The sequence below is a fragment of the Cyprinodon variegatus genome, unplaced genomic scaffold, assembly GCF_000732505.1.
Source record: "Cyprinodon variegatus isolate N-32 unplaced genomic scaffold, C_variegatus-1.0 Scaffold526, whole genome shotgun sequence".
In the NCBI taxonomy this organism is placed as follows: domain Eukaryota; kingdom Metazoa; phylum Chordata; class Actinopteri; order Cyprinodontiformes; family Cyprinodontidae; genus Cyprinodon; species Cyprinodon variegatus.
In genome coordinates, this window is record NW_015150979.1 from 391,737 (window position 1) to 415,602 (window position 23,866).

The window sequence follows — 23,866 nt, forward strand, 5'->3', positions numbered from 1 at the left end:
ACACACATTCTGTAAGGGTTTAGGGTAAGGGTCATAGTTAGGCTATAGACATTAATGGAGGTCAATAGAAAGCCCAATTATAGTGAGACAAGTTTGTGTGTGTGTTAACACAGTATTTCCTCACCAGCTGCCCCATTTGTCAAACTGTGGCATCCATGATCAAATTAGGCCAGTATGCTAATTCTTTATGAGCTTGTCATCAGCCGATTGACTTATGACAGCTAAAGTTGTCATAATTATTAATAAACATGTCTGACTGATGGGTTAAAATTTACCTGGTGACATTGTAATGTGCAAATGTGCATATTTATTAGTAATTATAACTTATGTTGTTTTTATATTAGGACTATATATTCATGTTATGATATGAGCATGTAGATACTGAATAAAAAGGGCCCTAAGATGGACCCTTGAGGAAAGACATATTCTAAAGTTTTGATAGACACTGGATTTCTTTAAACGATATTTGCTTTGGCTCTCCCTTCTGCAGCACAAACTGGCTGTGCTCTAGCTTTAGCTCACCAACTAAAGAAAGTGAAAAAAAAAAAAAAAGGTGCAGCTCAGTTACAGAAAGATGTACAGTTGTTGACACAACAAAACCTTTCAACAAAAATGTTCACATGACCTCCACAATGTTTCAATGTAGATAATATATCGACCATGTGTTTCAGAAACATCTGCTTTTGCTTTTCCTGCCCATCAAATATTTCTTGTAACCTTTGGGGATTATAAAAATGTTCCGCTGGTTTTCCGGTCTGCTGCTCTGTCTCCTTTTTATGGCTAAATATTGAACAATGACCTTAACTGATACAAACCATTTCCCCTACTTAAAATGCTTTTCTAGATTGGTGGTTAATATGATCTTTGAGTAATTTGGGTTGATTGATCTTTCCAGAAGGTTGATTACTTATTAAATTTTCTCCCTTTATTGATATCGTTTCAGTGATCACTGTCTTTCACTGATGCCCTAAATCGTTTGAAGTGGTTTAGCAGAGCCACTTCAAGTTGTTTTTTCATGCTTTCTTTTTCTTTTTTTTGTGATCTTGCCCAATTTATTTTGTCAGAAAGGTTTTATTTGAGTAGTTTGTTATCAGTAATGATATGACAGTAATCAAAACGTTGGTGTGGAAGGTCAAATTTTTCTCTCCTGGAAATGGGAGAAACTACAACAATTCATGACTTAACAAGGGGCGGGGTACTTTTTCACTAAGAGCCAAGCTGATGTTTACATTGCTTTATATAATATACGTTATTTAAAAGATTAAAGGAAAAAAAATGTATTTGCAAGGCTTATTTTTAAATCAAGTTTGTTTCCTTTGTGCCTATATTGTCATTATGATAATTGAAAAAATGTAGTTTGATAAAATTCTAACTGTCCAGTTTTATCGTAAAGTCACCATAGACTTAATTTTGGAGGTGATAACCTAACTTGAAAATCTCTTACATTCAGTGAAAATGTTGGAGAACTTATCAACAATACAGCTGTCATGGATAAAAATACAGCCTCCAGGACCACAAATGCCACCTTCAGAAACATGGTATTTAACTGTCCTCATTTAGCATTTCACATATGCATTAAATGTTCAGTCTTGTTTGAACATTCTGTATTTTTCTTCAACAGTCTATTAAGAAAATAAAGCGAGCAGACAGGAAGGGAGCTGAATCCGTGACAGAGGAGAAGTTTGCCCTCATGTTCACTGCAAACATCGCAATCACAAATTATGAAGTGCCTTTCAGGATACAGGTTTGTCCCAGAACCTAATTTGCTCTATATCCTCACACTATGTGCAGCGCCAGTCAGCAGGGATGGGAGATGTGGAGCCATTAAGTTATCTCTATGTCATGTATTTATTCTGCCCTTTGTCACCTAACCAGGTGAGTTCTATCGGCAGAGTGAATTAAATTGTGCAGATTGGACTACCCTAGTTCAATGGCTGGGCAGGACAAATACATGGCATGGAGATGACTTGTTGACTCCACATCTCCAACCTCTGCAAGTCAGAAGCTTACATATATTGTTTATGCGCATGAAGATTATATGCAAATTTTGCTTTTCAAAATGTAGTTGAACTTTAACTTCAAGAGTTCACGTATATAGTATATTGCATTACAGTTGCTGAAATTAGTGGTAAGGATAATTATTATGGTTAACCCTTATTTTCTATCTTTACATTACTATACATAAATGCTCCAAACTGCTCTGCATGAACTCTAGTCACATAAAGAAATACTCCCGGTGTGGTGGTTAAGCCACAATAGAGTCCATTCAGCTGAATATATGGACTTAATAAGTCAATTTACCTTAGTCCATTGTATTATTATGGTGAAATATATCAAATTAATTAATTTATTACTCCTAAATGAATAGGTGCGATGAACTGATTTACTGATATTCGTCATCTTCTGCTGATCGAGGGAACAGGAGTCTCAGCAGAGATTTCCAGACTTCCTTCTCCCAGGACAGCTGAAATACATGGACCCTCCAGCATGTTTTGGAACTTCCCGGAACTTCCAATTGAAGGCGTTCAGGGGCCATCCAAAACAAATATTCAAGCCAAATCAGCTGACTCCTCTTTAGTCAGATGGCCGAGCTCCTCACCATTTATCTAAGGGAGTGCATAGCCCCTCTGCAGGGGACTATTATTTCAGCCAATTGTATCTGGAATCTTGTTCTTTTGCTCATGGCACATATTTAATGATCATAGGTGTGTGTATGAATGTAGAACAACCAGTAAAAAGAGAAAAGAGAGTTTTGCCTTTTGGCTCAACTTTCATTTGACCACAGCGGACTGATGCAGCATCCACATTATGACGGTGGACGAAGAGATTTGCCTATCGATCTCCCACCTTATTGTACCCTCACATGACAACCGAACCCCAAACTCTTTGAAGTCCTCCAGCTAAGTAACACCCCTTCAACTGGACACATGGACTTGGACTGTGAAGAGCTGATCTTTATCCCAATCACTTCAAACTCAGCTGTGAACCACCCCTGCACATGCTGTAGGTCTTGGCAGGAAAAAAAGCAGTAAAAAGCAATGACGAAGTCTGCTTGTCCCCAAAGCAGAGGCCCTTTAGTCCTTGGCTCTACCTAGAAATACTATTCCTGAAGGTTATGAACAGGGACCAGTAACAAAGGAATCCGACATGCACTGGAATCAGCTACAACCAAATGTCAGAAATGTGGACCAGACTTCTGCTCCACCTTACAGAAACTAAATGTTCCCTTGTAGGGTGTCACCAATTTCATATTCCAAACTCAAGGACCCTGTAGGTGGTGTAAAGCTGGTCCAGTGTTCAACAGCCAGGACAAAAACAACACTGTCCTCCTAAAGCCGATGTTTGAGAGTCAGCCTGACTCTCTTCTCCAGTACCCTGGCACAGGCCTTCCCAGGGGGGCTGAGAAGTGATTTCCCCCTGTAGTTGGAACACACGCCACGCTCTCTTCTTGTTAAAACCACCACCCCTGTCTGCTAGTCCAAGGGGCACTGACTGCCTTGTGATACGGAAGGGCTTGTCAACATCGAGAGCCCAAAAACATCATGAGGCCAAAGTTTTCAGGGCAGATGTCATCCACTCCTAAGGCTTTGACATGGTGGATTTTGTTTTGACCACCATTGTGACATAGAAAGAACAAGTCAAACTCTGATCATCCACCCTTTACTTTAACTGGGAATGGCATGACAGCGTAGTAGAAGATATCTTTTAAGTATTCCTTTCACGATTCAAGTTTTCTCAGTTGTTACCAGTAGTTTTCCTCTCTGACATTAAACAAAGCACTGTTTCCCCCTCTGCAGACGTTCAATCATTGGGGCCGAACAAAAATCTTTCTCCATGGTCACTCTGAACTCTTCTCAGGCCCGATACTTTGCCTCTACAGTTGCCCTGGCATGCTGGGTTTCACTGTACCTGTTTGCTATGTCCCCAATCACCCCAAAATCTAAGAAAAGTTCTCCCAGATTTGGAATTGAATATTTCCCTGACCAAGGGCTTTGCCAGATGTTCCAAGGAGATCCTGTGACTTACTTGGCCCTGCAGAATTTGCCTAGCTTCCTCCTCTTCCATCATATCCAACTCACCACCAGATGGTGATTGATGAAAAGCTCTGCCCTTCTTTCCACCTGAATGCCCAAGGCATATGGCCGAAAGTATAGATAAGCAGGGTATATATGCACTACACATTTAAATATTGTATCCTGCCACTTACTGAACCAGACATTTATTTTCAAATTGGATTTTTCTCACAGTTATTTGAGGTTGTGATTTAATGTATTGTCTTTGTCTTATTCAGACAATTCCTTCCTGTGTTGCAATAATTTGCCAGGCACCAATTTAAATTGCTAATTTGCCTCGACCTTAAAAGCTGTAATGCATTTTCTATATATTTGAGATTAGAGCTCTGCAGAAAATACATTTTGGCTACTTTATCCATTTGCACCCTCGTTTAGATGTGTACTGGTGCAATTCAGGATCCAGAAAGATTCAGTCCTGCCAAGAAAAAGACACAACTTAAACACCAGGGTCACTGTCCACAAAAAGTATAACAGAAATAGTTTGCTCATTAAGAAAATCCTGCTCCAAACTCTACATATTCAAGCCAAAGTTGCAGTTGAATTTGTCAGTTAAAGCTCTCACAAAATAAAACAGCTTTAAACAAGAAACTTCATAAATAGTACTTTCATTGTAAAAACAACTTCACATTTTCTGACATTGCTTGTTACAGATAATCTCTCAGCCTGTTGTCATCATTGTTCACGGGAGTCAGGACAACAACGCAGTAGCCACGATCATATGGGACTGTGCATTTGCTGAACCAGTAGGTATCAAGTTATTATTTGGTTGTAGTTTCCTCTTTTGGAAGCTACGAATGTTTGTATTTCTCCTTTTTAACTCTAAAATTCTTTATCCTCCTGTGCTGTCTTGAGTTTTAGGAAGCATGTTTAACATGTTGCTTTTGACATCTGGCACAGCAACTACCCAACCTAAGTAGAAGAAAATAATTTACACAGAAAGGGAAACATTAACAGAATATTAAAATGAGAGAACACTCTTAAGTTTTCTGTTTGTTTCTCCCCTCCTTGTTTGCTCTTTGCTTCCCATAGTGCTTCCTAGCACTGTGTTCTCACCAAGCAACTAATCTTCCTCTTGGTCCAGCCATGCTTGTGATCTATCCTTCAGCATAATGCTTTCTTTCATGACGCTGATGTAATAAACACTGCAAAAGAGCTGTTGTTTTGGAGATTATCCGAACTAGTTGTTTGTTATCGTGGCATTTCATGTTGAAGTAAAATGTGGGAATATTTTATCGTAACCTGGTGGGCCACCGCATTAAAGATGCTCATTAGATGCATTGTGATTATTTCTTCTAAACCTTTGAAGCTGGTAGATCTTTAGTTTGTGACATTGTAGACGGCACTTCTTTTGGCCCTTGCCTCTACGGTTTTTTGAGTTCACCTTGCATATATCAACATAGTTTTTTTTATCTAGAAAATTATGGTAAGTATGAATAAGATTATTTAAATATTTCAGTATTTTTTTAAAAATCTTTAGTTCCTTGCTTATTTTTCTCCTTGCCTTTGTTCCTAATGTTATCCTACCTTTCTTCTCTTCTTCTTAGTGTCCCCCTTAGGGCTGTCACAATTAAATTTGTTGTTGGACAATAAATTGCTTCAGAAATTGTTGTGATAAACATTAATACTATCATTTGGAGACCATTTCGGGTTATAAAATTATAATGATACAATATTACTGGCACTTCCTCTCAAACATAAACTTTAATTTCTATAGAAGATTTGACAAGACAGCCAAAAACACCCTAAAACAATGAGTAAAATGGACTCTCAGTCTTTGTTAACAAAAAAAAGAAACTACATAAAAACTAACAAGAAAATCAATAGAATAGAAATAAAGACCACATGCAACTTTGGGTTATTTAATGGAATGTCTGCTTCCTTGATAGCAGAGTGGGTTGTTTGGCCCTGTCCCATTTCTCTCACTTGGTTCTGAGACATCTCCAGTGAGTTACTTCTTACAATGAAGTATACTCAATGAGGAAAGTGCAAGTCAAGATTTTCTCCCTAAGAAATGGGACACCACTAGTTTTAAAATGACATCCCAGTCCAGTTGATGGCAGTAATAAATAGCCTGTACACTTCAGTTCACGTCATGTGTAAACTCAACCTGAGTCACAACCTTCTGCATGGAAACTCTGCATCACTCATAATTTTTCACCAGAGACATGCATAATATTTAACAACAAATATATTGCAAAACATAAAAAGTCAATTTATGAGCCAGCATGGATAATTAAAGATATCACAACCACCTCTAAATTAACAGACAATCATGGTAGTATAATTAGCTACGACAACTTTTTGATGAAATATCAGTTTCCAATAAGATACAAGGAATACAAACCAGTTATTTAGTGCATCCCAATGGACTCCAACAATTTTTAAACAATTTACTCCAACTTTGACCACCAAATTGTTTCTCATGGACTGTATTTTTATTTTTTATTTTTTTTTGGCACCAAATACTATAAGAAACACATGTGCAACAAATTTCAACAATCCAAATGCCTCAAACCAAGAGGCAAATTCTACTGGAATTCCAGTTTTAATCGAACAGACTGGAGCAAATCACATTCGCTACCTCATCAATGTCCCCTTAACAATAAAGCATGTGAAATTTATTTTAAAATTCTTTATAACATCTATCCTAAAAAATAATGAAATAGCTAAATATCTTGAAATAAATCCAAATAGTTCCTTCTGCAATATTGAACCAGAACTAAGCCATCACATATTCTTCACATGTCCTGTAAACACATCATTCATGAAAGGCAATAGAGCAGTACTTATCTTAAAAATTAAACTGCAGCAGTTTTTAACCTATTTCTTGGGCGCTGGTGACATTTCTCTGTGTGGCCAACCAACAGAGAAGAAATGTGCAAAATCGTATTTTGAATCATTTATTAAGACAAAAGCTTAGCCCAGGAACTACAGAGATATTACTCATAAATTTGAAAAATCATGCCTTATGACAGGGACCATGTCTGCACGCTGTGCAGTTAAAAAAGGGCTATGAGAATTATGCATAACATTATACCATCTATGCTGCTATAGTGACCGTTGCAATTCCACACGTCAAGATAAAAATGGTGATTACGTGATACTATTGGTTAGAAGCCCAACACCGGACACCAATGCCCTGCGCAGGCAGAGGGATCCAGTCCGGGGGGATCAGACTGAGGGACCCAGCTCCTCCCAGAGCAGCAGAGACACGCTGGCCGAAATTATTGCATGTCTCGCTCCGCCTAGCTCCACTCACATACATCTGGGAACCCGCTCATTGAAAGTGATTTCCCCAACCGAATTTATGGTCTGTCCAATCAGGACGCAGGGCGGGTGTGTCCTGGAGTGGAGAAGCGACCGTGAGATTTCAACAACAATGGCGGCTCGCATTGAGGAAGCAAGCGTTAGCATTGCTGCTGCTATTTCTTCTGTGTTGTCCAATCTATCTGATATTGTTTCATTAAAAGAACATCAGAGAACGGCTTTGAAGGCTTTTGTTGGTGGAAACGATGTTTTCGCCCTTCTCCCGACCGGATTTGGCAAGTGCTTGATCTACCAAATGCCTCCTCCTCTCACAGCGTCACGGGTTAGCTTCGGTGTGAGTGGCTGAAATAGCATGTCAATAAAGATGACAGACAAGTGGCTTATCCAATCATATGCAAGGAGTTTTGATAAGGCCCAGCCTTCAGTAAAGGCAATTTCTATGGCGGGTTCCCAGATGTATGTGAGTGGAGCTAGGCGGAGCGAGACATGCATCTGGCTGTTGTCAGGTTAACCGTGGTCATGATCATTCTACTTTACGTTAAAAAAAAAAGAAAAAAAATTTGGTAGATTTTTATAATATGAAAAATAGCAATAATGCAATAAATTTAATGTTTTAACACAACAGTAAGGAATTCAGTTGTATTTACGTCTAAGATATTTCAACATATGTTTTTTAAAGATGCGTGGTTGACCCCCTAGCTCTTGAAATTAATGGGGTGCAAAACGAGAGTAAGTGAGAGAAATAGGACTGTACCTCTCAGTATTCAATTCAATTCAAAAATACTTTATTAATCCAAAAGGGAAATTAAATCTTGCAGTAACTCATAGTCTTTTTTTTTAACCAGGTGTTTTAGGTGTTTATAGCTATAGGCAGGAATGATCTCCTGTAGTGGTCTGTCTTGCACCGGATCTGGCGAAGCCTCTCACTGAAGACACTGTAATTGTTTAAAAATATTCTTTAGAGGATGCTCACTGTTTTCCATAGTTTTTTTTTTTAATTTATGGAGAATGCTTCCTCGGGAAATAATCTCCAGAGGTTCTAGAGGAGTTCCTAGAAAATAGCTGGCCTTCTTAATTAGCTTGTTGAGCTTGTTTAAGTCTAATACTGTTACCCAAACTGTGGATGGAAGAAATTCCTTCCCTCTAAGAATCCTCATTTCTCAATCCTTGAATCTTGATTTGATGTTTCCCACTCTCCATCCGTTCTTGTGACTTTAATTTTTTCCCTCCTTTGATTATCCATTCTGTCTTCTTTTCAGCTTCCTTTTTGGACGGTTTTAATAAAAGTGATGATAAACTTAAAAATTTTGATTTTTAATTTTGCATTTAGGAAAAGTCTAAAAAGTGTGCAGAAACCCTCTGTCATGTTTTCTTTTGCAAATGAAAGGGAATATTATTTTTCAATTCCATTTTTTTGCCAAAAGATTTGAGACATTGCTAAGAAATAGAATTAGGATCATTCAAATCCAGAAAGCAGTTTTTGATAATCACTGGTTTGAATGTAACAGTGGCTTACAGCTTAAGAGGCAGCAGCCTCTAAAGAATCTTAATGGTATTCACTATTTTCATGTTTTTCTCTCATGTCCTTAGGAGAGATTACCCTTCGTTGTCCCTGACCGTGTACCTTGGAAGATGATGGTTGAAACTTTGAACTATAAATTCCGCTCAGAGGTCCAAACCAATCACGAACTTGACCCTTTCAACCAGCACTTCTTAGCCCAGAAGATTTTTGATCAGCCTGAATATACAGATGACTTCAGCAACATGATGGTTACTTGGTGCCAGTTTAACAAAGTAAGCAGAGATATGTCACATTTTCTACCAACATCAGATGGTATACAAGGCTAATTTTTACCTTTTTACCTTACAGGAGGTTCTCATGGGTCGAAATTTCACTTTTTGGCAGTGGTTTGAGGGAGCAATGGATCTCACTAAGAAACATCTGGCGTCCTACTGGAGTGACGGGTGAGAGCACGCTTTTTGTCTCTCAGTCAATAATGTAGGAATTCCATATTATTCAGTCTCAATTATCAATCTTTCTTCACTAGGCTTATCTTCGGCTTCATTGGGAAGCAACATATACACCTGATTCTCAAAGAGTGTCACAGTGGAACTTTCCTGCTTCGCTTCAGTGACTCTGAGATCGGAGGCATCACCATCGCCTATGTGACTTATGAAAGTAGGTGTTGGCTTCACAGTTTGAATTACATTTAGATTTAATTTGTCTAGCATATGTCACACAGTCTACTTGATGGCCATTTACTTTTGAATTAAAAATGCTTCGATTTATTTATTTTTATTTAGATTTTGTACCGTTTTTGTATTTCTTTTTAATTGGGAATCTGATATGTTACATCAGATCAAATGAAAGTAGTAGAGATTCATATTGGGTTTTAAGAATGTTGCACAAAAATTGTGTAGTGTAGAAGCATTTTTTTCCCAGCCTAAAATACTTGTATAGCATATAGATATAGTGCTCTCTAATATTACAAGCAGTTAAAGAAATATACCCCTCTCACAAAGCTTTGCTTCATCCATCATTTGAAAAACTATAGCATTGTACTTTTAATTCAGGTGCGAAACCAAGCGGTCTTAAGTAAAAGGGCGCATTAATCAGGGAGTAGAGTAAGGGCTTAAAATAAAATGGCTGCAGAGACCTTAAAGAAACCTGATCATAATGGAAACATTGCCAAAGATAAAGTCATGAGTAATATTGTTTAATGTTGGTCAGAAACTAATTTAGCAAATATATGGGAGAAGGTGCTCTGATTAGATCAGGATTATGTTAAACTTTTTTTTTTTTTTAGTTTTTATGGCACTAGTGGCTCGTTTTTTGCGGCAGTTGGCTGACAGGAAAGGGGTTATGAGAGAGGGGGAGAGAGTGTGGCAAAGGACCACAGGTCGGGTTCAAACCCGGGTCGGCCGTGTCAAGGACTAAGGCCTCCGTACATGGGCCGTGCACATTAACCACTGCGACACCCAGGATTATGTTTAACATTAAGGCTACATGCAAAACATTTTGTGCTGCAAACAACATGGCAGATCACCCTGACATGGTGGTGGAAGCTTCATGTTATGAAGATGTATTTCTACAGCAGGGGAAACTGGCCTTGAAATGATGAAAGATAGGTGGAGCTAAAACAGTGCAATACTGTTAGAGGCTAAAGACTAACAGGTGATGGAGTTTCATTTTACAGTAGGTGAGCTTCAACCAGACTTCAATCTATATACAGACTTGGCAAAGCCATCAGAGGCTATGGACAAATGCACAACACACTATGTTATTCTTCCATTTTCAACCTTGAACACTTAACCATTAGCAGTGACATATTAAACCTACTCTTCCTCTAGATGGGATGCCACTGTTCCAGAACATTCAGCCTTTCACCAAGAGAGATCTTGAGATACGCAGCCTTGGTGACCGCATTCGAGACATAAATGAGATCACGTACCTTTATCCTAACTTGCCAAAACATGACGTTTTTAAAAAGTACTACTCAGGTAAGGTTTTTGCAAAGGCTGCTTTGTGTTTTCCAAATTATTGGTTTTAGAGTCATTAACCAGGGTTTTTTATTTCTCCTCCTGTTTGAAACAGGACGTCCAGCGCCAAACATGTCTGGCTACATTCCTGTGTCTCTGCAGACTAAAGTTGGAGAGTAAGTAGCTGAAAACGTTTTTCATTTGATTTTTTTACAGTGTTCAGTGATGGTCACAATAAAACCCATATGAAATTGTGCAAAATGCTTCAAACCTATTAACCCTTAATGAATTGAAGAGCTCCTTCAGTGACTGTTATCCGAGTTGCACAAAGGAGCAACTTGACATACTTCCTTCCAGCTACAGTTAGAAAATGTACAGCCTTGACTGCTTCTAAAAGGCTCAATAAGTGTTTTAAAACATGCTATTGTTTGAACTGATCAGAATTATTTTCACTCTTTCAAATCCATTCAATATGGGTCTTACAGATTTTAATTGTTGTTGGCAGTGTTTTCACCTCCTCTGAAAGTGTTGCTTCTACAGTCATGTTTCTTATGCAGTTATTGCATAATTTTGTAAACTGTTCCTTTTTTTAGCTTCAAAACTTGAATTTTTTTAACCAATATCTGAATTTTCTTAATAACTGCACAATAGTTTATTTTTGACTGAAATATGTTTTTGTTTTTCTCTTCTCCTACACAGCTTCACTTTTCATTTTCTGTTTTTTTCTGTTATTTAGACTTTAGTGTAAATATTACGTCCTCTGTTCAGCTGATTTTACCACTGTCACCCAAAATTCCCTGCTAGCTTCCTTATCTTTGTTTGAATTCTATTGTTATTTTTGGTTTAATTACATTTGTTAAACAAGAGGCTTCATTTAAAAGGCTGAAATCATATAATGTACACTATTTGTCTGTTTCAGGGAACATCCGCCGGGAGGAATCTACCCATTGTAAGATTACTTTCATAGACAAGTTAATCATTTGAGTGGCAGAGATGGAAACACAAGGGGAAATAAGCAAGCATGTCTACACAAATTATTGTACTTATTTTAATTATAATTGTAATTAGAATTTATTATGCCATTAATTGATTATAGCAACAGCGTACTCAAGACTTAAGACTTGACTTGCAAAAAATGACCTGTGAACAAGTCTGCTATTGTGTGTTAAAATGTACATGGCATGACACTATATTGAAAGATCCTCTATTATTTTATTTTTTGTTATAATTAGAAGATAGGGCTACTGTTTTTTAATTCCTGATTCCTAAAATCGTGAAATTCTGATGAGTTGTTTTTTTTTCCGAGTCATTGTCTAGTATATTTAATATATCATCATCTCAATTGGAGAGTTGTGAATTGATTGGAATCATATTTTGACATACAAACAGATCAATAACACAATTATAGTTGATTTAGACCCATAAGACAGCAGATAAAAAAGGTTTAGGTGTGTTTAAACATTTTTTTGTGGCTTATTTCAAAAACTTATATGTAAGATGAATATAACTATAGGCCATTATACTGAATAGCTATAGGTATTTGAATTCAGGGATTTTTTAGGTTTAGGTTTTAGGACGGAACAACAGTATTCTAGTGTCTGTGTAGGACACATTTGGCTTTAGGTGAATGTTAACATAGCAAGGACTTTATTTATTTTTTATTCTAAGTATGCAAGTATTTGGTTATCTATCTCATGACCTTACTAACCTCATTTTTCCTTAAAATTTATTTTTAAGGGACGAAAATTTGCCAGACTTGAGCCTGCCCATGTAAGTGTTTGTCCATCACTTTTCTCTATATAATACCACTGTATAACGACGAATAATTGTATATTCAGTCAGAAAAGGTTACCTGCTTGCTGCTAAAAATATTGGGATAATCAGATGTTTAGGACTGCAAGTCTTTTATACACAATTAAGATGCTCTCCTATATTTGTTTTGATTAAGGGAAACAAAGGTATGGGCTTTTCCACAGCGCTATTGATTCAAGAACTGCCACTGACTGAAACTAAAAATAATTAAAGCCAGTAATATACATACCTAAACTCTCTCCACTGTCACTTTTTTCTTGTTGTGAACTCTTAATATAAATGGAAAAGACAGAACTTTATCAGGGCGGTGCAGTGAGTAGCACTGCTGCCTTGCAGCAAGAAGGTTGCGGGTTGATTACCAGCCCGGGAATCTGCATGGAGTTTGCATGTTCTCCCTGAGCATGAGTGGGTTTCTCCTCCCACAGTCCAAAATTGGCTTCTTCTTCTCTTCAGGTGTTAGTGTGTGCCTGAATGGTTGTTTGTCTCTGTGTTGCCCTGCGATGGACTGGTGACCTATATAGGGTGTACCCTGCCTCTTGCCCGTAGACAGCTAGAAATAGGCACCGTGACCCCACTTGGGATTAAGCATGTCAGAAAATGGATGGATAGATAACATTAACACCAATATCAGTGTCACGTTTCAACAACTTTAATTTAAAAAAAGAATGAATAGTGTGACATAAAAAAAATGCTAATCCTTTATTGTCCCTTAATGAGGAAGTCTGACTCTTCCCAAACTTCTTGAATATTATGGGCTCTGCCATGTTGATTTGCTTATTTTCCTCTAGAGAGCAGAATTACCCTAGATCGTCAGTAGGAGGCGAGGAACCGTGCTAGCGTGGGCAGCATGGATCGGTTTTCAGAGGATAGTGTAAATGGGGTAATTTTTTAATGTAGCTGGGGAAAGAAGCCTTTGCTATGCTTGTGAAGGTAAAACCAAAATTCTAAAGGTCCGCAGATGGGCTATATTAACAGTTTGTAATCTTCAGCTATTGCTTATTTGGTTTAGTTTATAAAACAGGATAAGTATCCACTGCACACCGATAATTTGGACTCCGGATGGCTAACCCCCTCCCCAAAAATCAAATTTCATCCAACTAATAAGATCCATTACTAGTTATCACAAACACTTGATGGAAGGGGATGTCAATTGTTTTACATTCCTGGGTAAGCTTGGGTCAGAGGGCTCTATTTTCGTAACTAATTAAAATTATGCTATAATTGGATTTAGAATTTTTTCAGTTTTTTTATAGTGAGAGAAAAAGCAAAAAAAATAGTTTAGGAGGTAAATACTTATTCACAGGTATAGTGAAGGATATTCTTTTTCTGGGTGGATCATCTAAATAAGTGGTCCTCCTAATTGTCAATCATTCTGGTGATATGTTTATGTAAGGTGGTCAGTCTGACATAGTGGAAAAATTGCTTCTTTTGGAAAGTAAGCTTGTATGAGCGATGCAAACAGCAACTTTTAAATAGAGCATGCACGAGGAGAAATGGGCACGCGTTTAATAGGCGTTCCCTCTCGGGAGCTGTTACAGGGTTGTGCATGTGCATTTTTTTAAGTGGAGAGGATGGGTCTTTTAAAAAAAAATGTATTATTGAACATTGATGTTGACATATTTTGAATCAGGTTTTTCTCATTTGAAACTAAAATAATCCTGCTTACGAAAAGGCAAAAAACTGTTTTTGTAATATATTTTTTTTTATTTTAGGGAGGAATTCAATGCGGCTTTGGGGAACTTACAGATTCCTGATGATGATACTGTGGACGCTCCTGCCTTGCCAACGTATTGTTTTTCTGTTCTGTTAGATTAAATTATATTATCTAGTAGCATGTTATTCAATTTTCAATGATCCATTAAGGCTATGAAAAATAGTAACCATATTTTTGTTTGCTTGTTTTCTAGTGCATCAGATTCGATGGATTATGATTTTTTCTCCCTGAACTGTTAGAAAAATCTCCTACTGGCTGATTTTTGAGATCAAGACAGATTGCAAGTAAAGAGTGAAGACAACCTTAGCCTACATGACTCAAATGCTACAGTATGATCTGAGTGTAAATAGAAACTCTTGTGAGTCTAAATATATATTTCTGTTTAAGAGTGGTAAAATGTGATCATTGCCACTAAAGCTAAAGTTTGTGATGGGAATGGCCGCTATACTCAAATAATCGCCAGTAAGTATTTGTTCCACATCGCACTGGTCTAAAGTTTCCAATGAAAGTCTCCCAAATCGTTATTTGACTCATTTTACCTATGTAGTGCTTTCATTCATCTCTGTTTCAAAATCTGAAACACTTAGATTGAACAATCCAGAAATGGATTCTACTTCTATTGTCCAAAATAACTTTGAAACCATTTTAGAAAAATAGGACAATTATAGTCAAACGAGAACTGTTCAATAGTTGTTGCTATCTTCCTTGTTGTGCTTTCTCCAGCAAACAAAGATTGTATGTATGTTAAATGAACCTAAATTCAAGATTGATATGACATCCCTGCTTCGATTTAAGTATTTATCTCTGCTACTAATCTAAGGAACCTAATATTATAAATTCACTTTGAGTACTTTAAAGCAACAACCCATCTGACTAAAAGGGCTTTTCATGTCATTTGTTTTTTATTCTTAATGGTGCAGTTATTATGTCGCTATATGGGGGCTGGAGGATGTGTTCACACTTTATTATTTTCCTTCCTTTGCTTGTATTAAGCTAAATAAGATAATTGTACAGCAGCAAGCTCTGTAAGCCATAATCTACTGGAACCTATCAGATGTTATTCTATTCTTGTTATCTTGTTTTGTGTTTAGTAAGGTAGGGTGTCATTTATTGGATTGTATTTTACAATAGTATAACCTGTCTTTACTACCTAAGTACTTACTACAGCATGTTAAACATTTTAATACCAAATAATAGTACACAATATAGATGCTGCAGCTGGGGTTTAGACCGAGTTATTGTTCTTTGTTAAAGTGGGCTTTGGTAACACAACAAACATTTGGCTTTTCCGTCACTGCTTAATGCAGTACTATACCATGTTGATGGACACTCATAACAGATGGCAGATGCGCTACAGGTTGTGGGTAAGGCTTTGGTTATAACTGCGTTAAAAACTTTTATTTGTTATTATATTTATATGTCAAGCTCTAGCTGCTGGTATTTTTCCAAAAAGCTTAAGTAAACACACACTGCTGTACATGCATACAGCTATCTCATATTATTAGTACACAGGATGGATCATTGGCCCATCACAAAGACACACAAAACTACATCCACACAATAGTTGTCTGGCCAACAACAGTGATGACAACCTCATGCTATACAGATTCTAGTGTGTACTGTTGTAAATAGACTGCTGCAAATGAATGTCTCTCAATAAGAATCTGTGCTTTTAAACATTTTAATAGCATTTAAGATTAAATTACATTTTGCAAAAATCCCAACGGTATTTTAAGGGATAGTGATGACTTTTTTTTAAAGAGCTTTTGTGACGATATGTAGATAACTATCTTACCCACAGTCTAATGAAATCTTAACGTTTCAGGCAAAACTTTAACTTGCTGTGTATATTTTTTCTCTTTGTTCGTAGCAGAACTTTGCTCAGAGGGAACCATTTTTCACCTTCAGTTTTACATCACATGTTGCAAATTTAAATGTCCTTGTTACAGACCCTCCATGGTGGTCCTTTGTAAGCAGCCAGTTAAGTTAAACTTAACAACGGATTAAAGTTGAAAGGGGATCTTTGAGTCTGTAATTATTTTAACAAGACTGTAGACTCTGATTAGGTTATGTGGTAGTTTCATCCTCTGGGAAAAACAAATCTCTGTTTCTTAAGAGCAGTAAGATATAAAATGGCCACAACTGCTTTACAAAAGCCTGCTTTGCTTTAAGAAGAATGTTTTGTGATGAAAGAATTAATTCTTTTTATTCTTTTGAATTAAAACCCTTATTAAAAAGCACTTTTTGGATTAAGTTGAAAAGGTTCAGTTTTTCTTAAGCCATCACTTTCATATTTTTTGCATGTAAATTGTTCAATGTTCCTTGTCATGTGTCTGTTTCATACTTTAAGGAGTTTGTAGGTTTTGGTAGACCTCTCTTGATTATTGTGATGCCATACACATAAGATTTCAATTTCTGTAAAACTGAAACTCCCAAAATAATTGAGTGGATTTATTTGCAAATACTATTCAGCTGTTAGTTTCATTATTTCAAAACACTTCATTTTCTTGACAAGCAGCAGATAGATAATTTGAAAAAATCGCATTTAAGGTTTGTTTATACACATTGGGGCCAGAAATGTGAAATATTACATGTACTCACTGTTCCATATGTCTGTCCAGATTTTGCTATATACAAATGTCCTTTCTGTATTTGATTGTATACACTCCAAATAAACCCAAAAAAGAACACAAACAAAAAGAAAGAAATTGCAAACTGATTTTTTTGCTTGTTTTTTGGACATGGAAAATGAATAATAGCCAAACTTTGCCAGTTACCACAAAGGATGACCGATTAAATGGGGGTACATAGCAAGTTCAAATAGCCTGTATTCATATGAATAGCAATCATCGTATTCATTTTATCAGTCCAGTTTTCATTCAGTTGCAACAGTCCTTTAAAAAAAAAACTTTCACTGTACATCTTAACGTTTCCATTGGAAAACAAATTCTAATTTCAATATGTTCTTTAAATTTAAATTCTACTGAACCACAGCCATTGAAATCACACTGGGGTACAAAAAGAGAGGTTATTATGTAGAGAAAGCAGGAAAGGAATCGGTGTACAAAGTTTGGTTCAAGAAATGTTTTGGTACAATTAGCAAAGTGCTAATTCCTCTCTGAGCCACATATCAAAGGAAGGAGAAATAATGCACGAGGGAGAGAACAAATTCAACTTCAAACTTCATTTTTTTCCTGTAGACTGTATGAGGATAAAGATGCATAATTTGCACCCTGTAAAAACACACTGAAGATTTAAACTAATTTACAAACAGCTTTTTCTAGTTATTTCAAATTGGATCTCCATTTACCACCGACTGCAGACTCCTACAGAAAGCTGTCTTACCTCATATATTCTGCATATTCTAATCCTTATTCAACATAAAACCCTAAACATTCTAAGTTGTAAGATGCATTATTTATTGGAGAGAAAAAATGCCAATAAAAATAAAATACCTGTTCTTCTTAACAGTGGGTCCAGTTTGTCATTAGGAGGCATAGAGAATAAAAATCTAATAACTCAAACACACCTGTACATGAATCTTTGGTGAAGCGCTGCTCTAAAACTTGGGAGACGAAATTGTCAGAAAGTCAAAGAAAGTGTAAACCAACAGAAATACTGTATATAATCCAAATGTGAAAGATACAAAAGCTAAACCTAATACAGTAAATGCTACAGATTTGGGTGGAATAATACAAATTTAAATGGGCATTTATTAAAGAACTATCGAAAAAGAAAAACATTTTATTTAACCTATGAATTATTATTTTAAAATACTGCATAAAATGCAGATTTTTAAGTGTTTGAAAGGGGCTATGTGTCAGAATTAAATCCTAATCAATCCATCTAAAGGAACAATCTAATTAGATCAAACATGAATTGACTAGGCCTTTCGTAATCATTCGCACTTTTTCAATAAAGGCAAGAAAAAGACATTTTTCAATCAATGCAGCATCAAAACTTAGAATACAAACAATTCTGGCAATTAAATTCAGAAAAAAAAATAGTTAAAACAAGCATACACATGCACACAGACATGCAGGCACACTCAGTTTGTCTTTCTCACCTTCACTCTATCACACCCATGTGTACACATGCACATACAGCTAAAAGAAAGGAAATAAGGTCAGAACTTTATCAATACATATTTTCAGCCAAAGGTCATGAAACAAAACAAGGAGCGAGGTCACGCTGGATCAAAATGAAAATGCAGGCAGAGGTCCATTGTTCTACTGTAGCTTCACTCCTAGCAAAATAAAAGGTGTGAGAAATAAACAAAAACAGAAGTACTGTCATGGCAGTTATAACTGTGTGGTCAGCCAGAAGTAACCAATTAACCATGCTACAGGCGGCTGGTCGCATCATATGGTGGCAAGTCCTCAACCACTCCCGCCCCTCCTCCCCTTCCAGAAGAGGGCATGAAACGTTGGGTGGAAGTGAGATCGCATCGTGTAAGATATTTAGGGCTGTTTGTCCCTTCTCAGTAGGTCCCACAAGGAGCAAAACATGAATTACAAAACGGGGCTTTGTATCACTCTTTGAGTGTTGATAAAGAGGGAGGAGGTCTGTGTGCAAAAAAAGTGACAGGGCTGTGGATGGAGAAGAAACCAAGGGTTCAGAGGGTGACATGAAAGGTGGAAGGTGTGTATGGAGGGGTTTGGGGGTCAAATAAATATCTCCAGATTTATAGGGCCTGTGTCTTGAGCTCAATGGATTCTCCCCTGGTCTCCTGCTGGGCCTCTGCCTCTGGGGGCCGGGTGCCCTTCAGTGTGGCGAGCCTCTCAGAGAGCCCACGCATGCGCGGAAACAGCAAGAAGTCATAAAGCAGAGCTCCTATTGCACCTCCGATCATGGGTCCCACCCAGTACACCTAAAAAAAATGGGAAAAATCAGCATTATCATATTTAGAAACACCACAGGGATCCGGTTTAGACATTTTTATTGTAAAGTAAACATGTTTAAATATCTTACCCAGTGGTTAATAAAGTTCCTGACAAGCACAGCAGGGGCGAAGGACCTTGCTGGGTTCATTCCTGCTCCTGTGTAGTACATCTAAATGACAGACAGATCAAATGGTTCAGAGTTACTGATGCTATTTTATTTTCTTTAAAAACATGCTGGTCATAACAGTGAAAAGGTATTAAGGCTTCATCTTACATTTCAATGTGTTGGTATATTTAAATATAAAATACTTAATTTGACTTAAATGTTTTTGTAAATGTCTTTACAGTGCAAAGCAGAGCTTGTATGCTCTGCTTTTGTACGTTCTCGGGAAACATTTTTCCAGACCAATTAGCCAAAGATACAAACAACCTGGAACATTTTGTAGACCAGTTTAAACCCCTTTCAGCCTGAATATATTTTCAGTCATGTGTTATAAAAATTTTATTGGTGTTTTTGCAATCAGAGATCCTAAATTAAATACAAATAATTTATCAGTATAGCACAGTATTAGTATTAGGTATTAGTATGTTTTTATGCAGAATTAGACTGTCATAACCCTGGCTGCTATTTGTTAACTTGCAATGCATTCTTAGTGTATCTCTTATATTGGTCAGAATGATACCAGTGGTGTATGTTTGCCAAATCTACTGCATCAAGACTGAGAACAGTTTTAGGCACAAAAGTAAAAGTAATGAAGCTCAGCAGCTTCATTTCGAGGCTGAGGCCCCCATTTCGTTTCCTTCTAGGGCTTTCAACCAGGCTTGCATTAGGGCTCATAGAACAGCAAATATGCCATTTTCAGCCAAACCAATGTTACACACCCTATTCAGAGACCTTAAGGAGCAGCACCACATACCCAATAGAATCATTCTATGACCCCTTTAAAGCATTTACAACTAATAACTCAGAATGCATGAAAATTGCAATGATAAAATGTTTACCAATATAGACAACCACCAAGTTCATTTTATGGACACAGTGAGCACCAAAGCACAATTAATATAGATTAGCAGCATTTCAAAATGTAAACATGACAAAGCAGCCACAACAACCAAGAATGTCTTTATTACTGCTGCTCAAAAAAGACCTATTACTTTTGAGAATAAGAAAACAACTTTGAGTCATGTTTGAACTGATGCAGCTTGGGCTGTAATTTAATAGAAACTAGAGGGTGTTTACTTTCAAATGATGTATCAAACATGTAATTTGGGCATAGAGTTCCTAAGTTATTTGCTTTTCCATTTCGGAACGCAAAATATGATAGAGTTTCCCCAAATTGAGTTGGTTATTAAGATGTTAATCATGCACAATTACAAGTTGAGGATACACAGAAAAAATCTTTCACAAACCTTGCTAATTTACATTTAAGTTATTTACATTTATTTACATAAAGTAAGGACCGGAGAGAGGACCCTTCATCTCTTTCACTGTTGTTAAGTTCTTTAAAATTGAAGTACTCCAATTAGATTATGACTTCAATCCATACTGTAATGGTAGAAATAGGATTCAAACAGTTTTCATTTCTGGTCAACTGGAGCAGGAACACATTAGTGTTGCAGGACAGTTGTGTTTAATGTTAGGATATTATGATTGTTTAGTCGAGGATTTTCACTTGTAACAGTGAAAATAAAGAAGGAATTTTTCTGATCAGAAACCCCATAGCTCCTCAATTAATATAGAAGGTCTTGTTTGTGTGCCCTTAACTTGCAATAGTAAATTCATGTTGCCCTCATGAGAAGGAAATTGTTTTTCATCCTTGGAGGACATGCCTGCAGATGGAAATTATCCATGGCTAAATCAGTTATAAAGCATGTCTTATTTTATTCAGATTAAATGTTTACGCATTTCCCCTGAAAATTAAGTAATGAACCTTATAATAATGCTTAAAAAGCTTATGCCTGTATGAAAATGTAGTGTTTATTAATTGTTTTGATCAACCCTAAAAGAAGTTTTATAATTCTGCAGCCGATGCTAGTTTCTTACCCCAAGAAGATGTCCAATTAGCACAGAGAAGCCGATAGCCAGAGCAGCAGAGCCCAGGCGTCCGTTGCGCCTCTCATCTGTTACAGCAAAGACGCAGATAACAAGCTGCAAGGTGAGAAAGATCTCGATCGTGGTGGCCATGCCCAGGCTGATACCTGGCTGCAGCTGTGAAAGTTTGACAAAAATAAAAAAAAAGAAGTGAGGTGAGTTCATGAAGAAAACACTGAAAGTGAAAAAAAAAAATCTAGAAAACAAAAGGTGTGCTTTAATTAAGACATATTATGAAACCGCTTATATTTGAGCTACTTCATTACATTGTAGAAGATTGTAATAAATGCCAGCTTAGTCAATTGAGTATTCAGGTTTATTTCAGACCACTTTACCGTATTTAGTGCCAGGTTTCCTCTCATATTGTTGGGCGTGACTCCATATAGCACAGCAGCTCCAGCCAGCGCACCAAGACACTGGGCCACGATGTAGAAGAAAGCCCTGAACAGGGACATCTGGGATCCGATCAGGTAGGCGAATGTGACAGCAGGGTTGATGTGTCCTCCACTGATGTGACCGATAGACTGGATGAAGGTGGCAGCCGCCAGCCCAAAAGCAAAGGCAACATGAAGAACATTGTGGGGCCCTGTGGTCCAGCGGAGGGCCGCACCCAACCCAAAGAATACAAAAAACATGGTGCCATAGAACTCGGCGAAGACCGCTCGCCAGAAAGACATGGACCTAAACTCCCACATGATTGTACAGAGTCCAAAAGCAGATTCTAAGCAGGTGAGAACAAACTAATCAACCACAAGGTGAGAATGTCTGAAAAGACTGATCAAATAGCACTCAAACAGAAGCTGTCTCTAAAGCTAAATGCAACAACACATAAAGGGCTCAACATGTAACAGTAAGTAACCTGCGACTCTTCCTTCCTAAATCTGTTTTTTGTCATAGAGGGCTCCTGAGTGGAGCAGTAAGCCAGTCTCTGTGCATCTATGTGCCAACCCTCACTCGTTGTTAGAAGAGGAACATGAGTGGACAAATATTAAGTATGTCCTGCAGACATTAAGGCCCTTTATCAGAGCGGGGGGACCACAGAGGTCTTTTTATAACCCGCCAACGCCACAGCAGTGTCACTGAGCCAAGGGGAGGGGTTAGGGGGCAATACCACAAGTCAAAACAATGTCACTTAACCCTTCTCTTGCTAGTTGGTCATTTGGAGAGAGAGCTTGCTCGCTAAAAACAATGAGCAAGATTTCTTCTTTTATTTTTCGTTAAGTAAACAACTTAATTGACTCTTGACTCAACATGATGCAATTAACTCAGACTCAGGACTTGACTCCCTAATTTTAGCATAGCAAACATTACTTATTTACAATGGTCCCATTAATGAAGAAAATTCTAGAGTGGGTATCAGTAAAAATGGGAATTATCCATAGGGGCAGGTGCATTCAGGCCATTTCTATCATACATTGAAATAAAGTTTAACAGATGAAAAGTTTAGCTCTTTATGGGCATCCGTCTTTAATTAAATACAGTCCATTTGAACCCTTGCAGCTGCATATTTGTTATTGAAAAAGCATTGAGATCTGCAGATATCCAAATCCAAGTATCAGATCGGTATCTCTAGTTTGAACAAACAACTTTGAATTCCTAACTTTCATCTAACATTGGATAAAACTGTAGAAGAGAAGCATGAAGAAATAAAGTTGTGCTACTGAATATCATTCAGAAAAAAAAAAGTTTCACTAAAGCCATTGAATTGTTTTTATCAATTATGAGGAGTGAAAAAGTCAGAAAATCAAATGCAACTGCATCTGGCTCTTAATTACAGATTAGCTTTGTTTTATTTGAAAATTTACAAATTAATCTGCTGTTGTTACATTATAAAGACACTTTAGATTATTTCAGTTTCTTATATTTTGCACTATTAATTTTAATATTAATTTTTAATAGAAGTGTTGCAAGTTGTCTTGGTGTGAAAACTTGTTTTTAGCACATTTCCAGTCAAAATCTGTGCTTTCACCTTTTCAATTACTTTCCATTGTGTGTTTCTCATACAGTCTTTGGTGAATTAATAACTATTTTGGGGTGATTGTCACAAAGTCCAGTTTTGCTTATATTTTAATGGTGTTTTCCTCCAACAACCTCTGGTACACAGTAGATCAATTTGACACTACTTGTGAGCTGATTAGCTATTCCTGCAGCAAGGATCCCAAAGCATGATACGTCCACCTCTGTGCCTCATAGCTGGTATGTTTTTTTATTTCATTTTATTATTCTTGTGTATTTATTTATTTATTATGGAATTCAGCAACTGGTTTATTTAACAAAGTTCTCTGTTTTGGTGTTGCAATAAATCAAATTTAAATTAATCTGTCTAAAAATATTTCAAAAGTCATGGCATATGCCTCTTTTACCATTTTTTATTGTTGCCTTCACATTTCTCTTAGATGGGAAATGTCTTTTAAGATATACCTCATTGGTAATTAAAGAAAGGTATGATTAAGGCAGTTTTTGCTTCTTAAATGTCATCCAGGTCATAGCTATTCCAAAAAAAGTAAAAAAATAATAATAATAAAGAACTAGATTTTTGTTTTCT

At 36.9% G+C, this 23,866-nt stretch overlaps 2 protein-coding genes across 3 annotated transcripts in view; one reads left to right on the forward strand and one right to left on the reverse strand.

Moving 5' to 3' along the window:
- LOC107095156 (signal transducer and activator of transcription 5B-like) overlaps positions 1-16,607 on the forward strand; it is a 47,525-nt gene extending 30,918 nt beyond the window's left edge. For both annotated transcript variants that reach the window (XM_015391142.1, XM_015391143.1), the window contains exons 10-20: positions 1,451-1,538; positions 1,622-1,744; positions 4,724-4,816; positions 8,931-9,134; positions 9,211-9,305; positions 9,389-9,519; positions 10,692-10,841; positions 10,936-10,996; positions 11,740-12,590; positions 14,345-14,419; positions 14,540-16,607. In XM_015391142.1, the coding sequence (XP_015246628.1) occupies positions 1,451-1,538; positions 1,622-1,744; positions 4,724-4,816; positions 8,931-9,134; positions 9,211-9,305; positions 9,389-9,519; positions 10,692-10,841; positions 10,936-10,996; positions 11,740-11,773 (979 nt within the window). In that variant the 3' untranslated portion in view covers positions 11,774-12,590; positions 14,345-14,419; positions 14,540-16,607. The remainder of the gene's footprint in view (positions 1-1,450; positions 1,539-1,621; positions 1,745-4,723; positions 4,817-8,930; positions 9,135-9,210; positions 9,306-9,388; positions 9,520-10,691; positions 10,842-10,935; positions 10,997-11,739; positions 12,591-14,344; positions 14,420-14,539) is intronic.
- A 250-nt stretch (positions 16,608-16,857) lies between these two features.
- Positions 16,858-22,331, reverse strand: LOC107095157 (lens fiber major intrinsic protein-like). Its single transcript, XM_015391144.1, has 4 exons — positions 21,657-22,331; positions 21,274-21,438; positions 19,318-19,398; positions 16,858-19,216 (listed from the first exon to the last, which is right to left on the reverse strand). Exons 1-4 carry the CDS (start codon positions 22,014-22,016, stop codon positions 19,031-19,033), a joined length of 792 nt encoding a protein of 263 aa, XP_015246630.1. The 5' UTR covers positions 22,017-22,331; the 3' UTR covers positions 16,858-19,030.
- Positions 22,332-23,866: the final 1,535 nt, after the last annotated feature.

Bases quoted from the DNA above. Each gene is read 5' to 3' on its own strand.
- LOC107095157 (XM_015391144.1), bottom strand. From the start codon at position 22,016: ATGTGGGAGTTTAGGTCCATGTCTTTCTGGCGAGCGGTCTTCGCCGAG. The intron at 21,439-21,656 runs GTAAAGTGGTCT...AAACTTTCACAG, and splicing joins GAAACCTGGCACTAAATACG to CTGCAGCCAGGTATCAGCCT. The intron at 19,399-21,273 runs GTAAGAAACTAG...TCTGTCATTTAG, and splicing joins TAATTGGACATCTTCTTGGG to ATGTACTACACAGGAGCAGG.